At 47.0% G+C, this 7,356-nt stretch overlaps 1 protein-coding gene across 12 annotated transcripts in view; it reads left to right on the forward strand.

Moving 5' to 3' along the window:
• KLHL13 (kelch like family member 13) overlaps positions 1-3,102 on the forward strand; it is a 201,670-nt gene extending 198,568 nt beyond the window's left edge. For all 12 annotated transcript variants that reach the window (XM_053892129.1, XM_019421909.2, XM_053892131.1 and 9 more), the window contains one exon: positions 1,499-3,102. In XM_053892129.1, coding sequence (XP_053748104.1) covers positions 1,499-1,986 — 488 coding nt within the window. In that variant the 3' untranslated portion in view covers positions 1,987-3,102. The remainder of the gene's footprint in view (positions 1-1,498) is intronic.
• The last annotated feature ends 4,254 nt before the right edge of the window (positions 3,103-7,356 follow it).

Genomic DNA, 7,356 nt, shown 5'->3' on the forward strand with positions numbered 1-7,356 from the left:
ATGCTATGCCATTATAATGAGAGCTCCAAATCCTCTTGGGATAAAAAAAAATAATGGGGGGCGCCTGGGTGGCTCAGTCGGTTAAGCGGCCAACTTCGGCTCAGGTCATGATCTCGCGGTCCGTGAGTTCGAGCCCCACGTCGGGCTCTGTGCTGACCGCTCAGAGCCTGGAGCCTGTTTCGGATTCTGTGTCTCCCTCTCTCTCTGACCCTCCCCTGCTCATGCTCTGTCTCTCTGTCTCAAAAATAAATAAAAAACATTAAAAAAAAAATAAAAAAAAAATGGCATCGAATGGTTCTAGTGGTACTCTGCCATAGCTAACGTGTATTGCGGAAACGACCTTACCAGTCAAGAATAGGATCGTAACCATAGCTGATCCTCAAACCAAAAAAAAAAAAAAAAAAAAAAAAAAAAAAAAATGCTGTTTTGCTTCCAGAGAATTCTGTAAAGTACAGGAGAAAAAAAAAAAGTTAAAAAGCAGAAAGAAAACAATGATTGCCATCTGGCCACCAAATAGTAGAGTTTTGATTGACATGGATGAAAATTTGTTTAGCCCTCTCCCTAATCTGCAGAACATAGAGTCTGGTACTTTCATTGTAGAGGCTGATTTATAAGTGACCTACGAACGTCCTTTGTAGACGATACAGACTCACCAGGTCAACAACAAACTGCTGTACATATGAAATTCCGTACGCGTTCAGCATTCTAATTCTCCAAATGTCCATGCTGATAACGATGAGATTACCTTCCTCACCCCACCGGGCAGAAACTCTACCAAAAAAACCCAATTCCGAGTGTTGTTACATGCTTGTGTGTTTGCATAATACCATCCACCTTGCAAAGGAGCATTTTGATTTGTTTGACTTCAAAGTCCCAATGCTAACGAGATTACAAGGGTAGGCGTTCTTATGTGGCAAGTGAGGAAATGGGCAACTGGAATTTAACACGCCCCCCCCAGCCCAGTGCTCAGCTCCCGGGGCGTGCCTGCTTCATAGCTGCGATTTACTGCAGACCCAGCTCTCCAAAAGTGGCCCAAATATATTTTCATGTAGTAAAGTCTCATAAAGTCCATGGGTCTCTGCTTGAGAACGTCCTTGCAATAATATAAGCTAGTTTGTGGTTCTTTAAGAATCTGAAGACGGCGGGGCGCCTGGGTGGCTCAGTCGGTTAAGCGTCCGACTTCAGCTCAGGTCATGATCTCACGGTCCGTGAGTTCGAGCCCCGCGTCGGGCTCTGTGCTGACAGCTCGGAGCCTGGAGCCTGTTTCGGATTCTGCGTCTCCCTCTCTCTCTGCCCCTCCCCCGTTCATGCTCTGTCTCTCTCTGTCTCAAAAATAAATAAATGTTAAAAAAAAAAAAAAAGAATCTGAAGATGGCTTACCGATAAGCTGTAAAGTGTCACACTGTGCGGCCACAAGTTCATTATCTGTGGTAGCCTTTTATTTACTTGTGCTTTTTTAGAATTCTCTGTCTACCTCATGCCTACTTTCATTCTTTAGGAGGAATTACTCATGATACTTTCCAAAAGGAGCTGATGTGCTTCGACCCTGATACTGACAAATGGATCCAGAAGGCGCCAATGACCACTGTCAGAGGTCTGCATTGCATGTGTACGGTGGGCGAGAGGCTCTACGTCATTGGTGGCAATCACTTCCGAGGAACGAGCGATTACGACGATGTCCTGAGCTGTGAATACTACTCACCGATCCTTGACCAGTGGACCCCAATTGCTGCCATGCTAAGGGGGCAGAGCGATGTTGGGGTCGCTGTCTTTGAAAATAAAATCTACGTGGTTGGTGGGTATTCCTGGAATAACCGTTGCATGGTGGAGATCGTGCAGAAATACGACCCAGATAAAGATGAATGGCATAAGGTTTTTGATCTCCCGGAGTCCCTTGGTGGCATCCGAGCTTGTACGCTCACGGTTTTCCCCCCCGAAGAAACCACACCATCACCTTCTAGAGAGTCCCCTCTTTCTGCACCGTAAGATCATCCCTCCAGCTAAGATGCTGTAGTCCTATCTTTGCAACGTGTCATGAATTCTCTTCTTTTGCCCCCCTTTCGTAGTGTGTTAGGATTAGCCTCCAGTAATCGATACCGATATTGGAAAAAAGACAACCTTGATGTTATTTGTGCTGTTCGTTTGGCTTAGAGTGTTTATAAAGTGGTAACAAAACCATTCTGGAAATGTATCCCATTGAAGCTGATGTTTAACATACAAAAAAAAAAAAAAAAAAACCCAAAAACCACAAAACCACAAAAAAAAGAACCCACCAAGGTATTGTCTATAAAATGTTTCTTCAGTACTTTCTTGATGCCGTGTACCGGGTGTGAGGTATTTATCATCTCCTATTAGAAAGCCCCATAAACCAACTTGCAGGTGGATTGTAGTGACTACAACTGTGCTAATAACTAGGCTTCAAAGTAAAAAGTTTTCGCTTTCATCTTTGTGACGTGTCAAAGGGAGGCGGCTCGCCCCACCAGGAGACAATAGCGAAAGGTCGCCAACTCGCATGAGCTCCCTCCCTCTTTTCATAAAGTATTTCTGACATATCTGTCAACCCACCTGTCTGTGTGGGTGCACTGAGAACATAGAAAGTTTGTTAGACACACAGGAGAAATCGTAACTGTAATTCACCAGTATCGATCAAACCAAACCAAACCAAACAAACAAACAAAAAAAAACAGCACGACCCCTGTACTTAGAAACAAGGGTTCGGGGTTTCTAAAGTGTGTATAGACACAAAATTTTAAACATCAAACGGCGCGTCAGATCAATGTGCAAAAGCCTTTTTAAATTTCTTCCAAAAAGCAGCTTCCATGAGAATGGGAATTCAGTGCATACTGAATTTAGGTGGATAAGGGCTAGAAATTTGGAGCAACTCCATTTGTCACAAGACCAAATTTTTCCTTCGGAAACTGTAATCGACACCTTCTCCTTGGCTGTTGAGGTAACTTACGTATCATGTGTTCTGTATACTCTCGATTCATAAGGTTATTTAGCACAAAATGTAGCAGCTTCACCTGGCGAGCTGCTTTTGCTCAGTGATCTCAACTTCCATGTTTTATCTCTTTTTGTTCAATAAAAAAGCATTTAATGTCATGTTGGTCTCAGGCATCCTGTTATTGTCTGATTTGACTTCTGTTAATTTTCTTGCTTTGGGTGCGGCAAGGTTCAGCGGAGCCGAGAGCACTGAACGGTGTGGATTAATGCGAATGGCTTCTATTCAGGGAAGAAAGTAACCTGACCAGGTCTAACCTCATTGGCCAAAACTCATTGCTGGTTGTCTTTGTGGAATTAGTTCACCTAAGATGCGAATCGGCCCCTCTTCATTCCCAGCATAAGAGCAGGGAAATTTCTGAGGCCAGTTTCCCTGATCTTGGAGAAGATCCGTGTTGCCTAAGGAGAAGACATCATGTAAAATGACCTAAGAGATTTGTTCTTGACCTAGGATTGTAAAGGAACAATGGGGAGATGATTGTTTGAAGATTAGGTTAGGGCCACACGCATGATCTTTTCTTACTGTATCTGCCAATGGCCAGATTCGGTCGGAACCAAAAATTTGGAGCTAGTCCCCGAGCAACGAGGGTGTCACCAGCTTTTTTCACCAGTGAGGAATCAGCAGTGCCGAGGTCTTCGCCTCTTCAGGGGTCAGGTGATTTCAGTCCCGTGCTTGTCAGCGGAGCTCATTTATCCATTGGCACATAGCTCCCACCTGCCTAAAGATGGGGGCGTGTGCAGGACGGAGTCACGGTCCTGCCACAATCCAGTGCGGGGGCGGGGGGGGGGGGGGTTCCTGGTCGGGAGGCTCTCCTCTAAACAGCAACGATCCTTGGCATCTTGTCGCCTCTTCTCGTCTCCACGTCCTTGGAGTCCTGTCCAGTCAACGGAAGGAAAACGGAGCCTTGCAGGTATGAGGGCTGGAAGGGCCAGGCTTGCAAGAGGCATCCGGCACTTTCACCCACATTCTCCTGGCCGGAAGTCAGTCCCATGGTCACATATAAACCCAAAGGGGGGGGGGGGCAAGGAAATATCAGGTAGCTGCGTGCCCAGAAGGAAGGGAATAGGGTGATTAATGTCACACAGCGCTGTTATTAAACCATCCCAACAGCTGGTAAATGATTACACATTTTCCTTCCCAGCAAATTAACTATTTGTCTTTATCAAAAAAAATAAATAACCTGCTTTACAAAACACCATTTCTCACCCTTGCCTTTCTCACGCTCTTGATCTGGAAAAAGGAGTTCTAGAATGCATTACATCTCAAAAGGTTCATGATTTTCCTTCTTGGTCAACATCGGTAGGGTGGGAAAGATGAGTAAAAAAATCTACTTTGCCTATTTCTGGAACTTCGAAAAATGCACGCGATAACCGGGCTTGGTCCTGACGAGTAAAACTTAGGACCGGAAACTCTTTCCCGTCTAATATTACTATAGGGACTTAGGGAAATATGTAAGTGTGTAATGTTTCTTTGCGGGTTGCTAAAATAATTCCCTCACCTTAGCCCTGAGAGGGTGCTCCACAGGACAGTTAAGGAGTGTTTTATTTCATTACTTCGACCATGTGACCTTGCGCCCCTCTCCCCCTACCCCCCCCCCCCCCGGCCCCGCGTTCAAAGTCTTTTGTGGTTTTTTTTCCCCCCATGAACAGTGAGCAGACTTTCTTGGGTGGAAAGTTGGCATCGCCTCTAATTGTATTCTTGGCTCCTGTGCCCGCCGTTTGTTTTTCATTTGCGGGCTGCCAAACCTCAGGTTTAGTTCCTTCCACATCAGATAGCTCTTTGGCTGGGCAAGGAGGAAAGGAAATGTGAGGCAAGTTCACGAGGATTAAGGGAATTTTAAATTGGTCAAATGATGCCGTGTGTAAAAACCCTTTTGGGGGCGCCTGGGTGGCTCAGTCGGTGGAGCGTCCAACTCCTGATGTCTGCCCAGGTCACGATCCCAGGGTCGTGGGATGGAGCCCCCCCCCTCCCCCCCCCGCCTCCCCCGTCGGGCTCCACACTGAGGGTGGGGACTGCTTGAAGGTCTCTCTCTCCTCTCTCCCTCTGCCCCTCTCCCCCCCCCCCTTGTTCGTTCTCCCTCTCTCTAAAATAAGAAAATGAAAATAAATTTTAAAAAGTAAACTATTTGGGTAGTCGTAACGTGCAAAATATAGACCAATTGGGAAATACAAGAGGGAAGAAAAATATTTATCTCCCCCCATGTCAAGGTGATTACTGCTAAATAGACTATTGTTTTTTACCCAGTTGTCATTTAAAATCAGAGTAAATAGGGGCACCCGGGGAAGCTCAGTCAGTCAAGCATCCAACTCTTGGTTTGTTTTTTTTTTAATTTTTTTTTAACGTTTATTTATTTTTGAGACAGAGAGAGACAGAGCATGAACGGGGGAGGGGCAGAGAGAGGGAGACACAGAATCGGAAGGAGGCTCCAGGCTCCGAGCAGTCAGCCCAGAGCCCGACGCGGGGCTCGAACTCACGGACCGTGAGATCATGACCTGAGCCGAAGTCGGCAGCCTAACCGACTGAGCCACCCAGGCGCCCCCAACTCTCGGTTTCAGCTCAGGTCGCGTGGTCTTACAGTTCGTGAGATCGAGTCCCATGCCAGTCTTCTAGCTGACAGTGCGAAACCTGCTTGAGGTTCTCTCCCTCTCTCCCTCTCTCCCTGTCTCTCTCCACCCCTCCCTGCTCGTGCACTCGCTCTGTCTCTCAAAATAAACTTAAAAAAAAAAAAAACACCAACCTTGTTCATTGAAATAAAAATCAGAGGAAATAGGGGCACCTGGCTGGCTCAATCAATAGAGCGTGCGACTCCCGACCTCGGAGTCATGAGTTGGAGCCCCACGTTCGGTGTAGAGATTGCTTAAAAAGAAAATCCCAAGGGGCACCTGGGTGGCCCAGTTGGTTAAACAGCGGACTTCCGCTCAGATCATGATCCCACGGCTTGGGAGTCCGAGCCCCGCGTTGGGCCCTGTGCTGACAGCTCGGAGCCTGGAGCCTGCCTCAGATTCTGTCTCTCTCTCTCTGTCTGTGCCCCTGCCCCACTCACACTCTGTCTCTTAAAAATAAACATTAAAAACAAAATTTTTTTTTTTAAAGAAAATCTTAAAAAAAAAAAAAATGTGAAGACCATTCTGAGCTCAAGGGCCACAGAAAAATAGGCCACAGGGGCGCCTGGCTGGCTCAATAAGAGGAACGTGGGACTCGATCTAGGGGTTGTGAGTTCGAGCCCCACACTGGGTTTAGAGATGAAAAACAAACCCACACAAACTTGAAAAAAAAGAAGAAAGAAAAATAAGCCACAGACCAGATTTCGTCCAGGGGCTGTAGTTGGCCGGCTCTGGCCATTGCAAGAGCATGCTTCATTATCATTCGTTTATTCGCTCAGCAAACATTAATTGTGAACCTGCTGCGTATTAACGTCAGTGAAGAGGCCTGGGGCTACTAAGATGACTACAAAATCCCTGCCCTCAAGGAGCTTCGTCCACGGGAGCAGATGTAGGGCTGGGGGCCGCGATGGGCGTGTGAAGAAGCAATGTCTGAGCACCGTAACTGCATAGATGTTTATAAAGTGGGAGGCTGCAAAGAAAAGAGTGCCTGTGTTAACGCGATGTAACTTTTCTTGCCGCAAAGCTGTAAATAAAAGAGTTCCCTGTAGGGAAGGGGCAGCCGGTCCTTGAAATCCCAGCTCCTGTCCGTGGACGTTCAACTTGAACTTACAGAGCTCTCGCTAATCACCCCAACCACCGACGTGCCGGGTAGGGTCACACATAACTTGTCCTTTACAGTACTCTATTTTTTTTTTTTTTTTTTTTAATTTGAGAGAGAGCACGCGGGCAGGGGAGAGGGGCAGAGGAAGGGAGAGAGAATCTTCAGCAGGCTTCATGCTCAGTACAGAGCCCTACTCGATGACCCTGGGACCATGACCTGAGCTGAAATCAAGAGTCAGTCGCTCAACCGACTGAGCCACCCAGGGGCCCCTGAAGATTGTATTTTTTTTTTATTTATTTAATTAAAAAAAAAAATTTTTTTTAACATTTATTTTTGCGACAGGGAGAGACAGAGCATGAACGGGGGAGGGTCAGAGAGAGGGAGACACAGAATCTGAAACAGGCTCCAGGCTCTGAGCTGTCAGCACAGAGCCCGACGCGGGGCTTGAACCCATGGACCGTGAGATCATGACCTGAGCCGAAGTCGGCCGCCTAACCGACTGAGCCACCCAGGCGCCCCAAGATTGTATTTTTTAAAAGTAATCTCTAGGGGCCCCTGGGTAGCTCAGCCGGTTAAGCGTCCGGCTTCGGCTCAGGCCATGATCTCACAGCTCGTGAGTTCGAGCCCCGCGTCGGGCTCTGTGCCCACAG

This window comes from Panthera pardus, unplaced genomic scaffold (genome assembly GCF_024362965.1).
Source record: "Panthera pardus isolate Hobbes unplaced genomic scaffold, ASM2436296v1 HiC_scaffold_27, whole genome shotgun sequence".
Taxonomy (NCBI): Eukaryota; Metazoa; Chordata; class Mammalia; order Carnivora; family Felidae; genus Panthera; species Panthera pardus.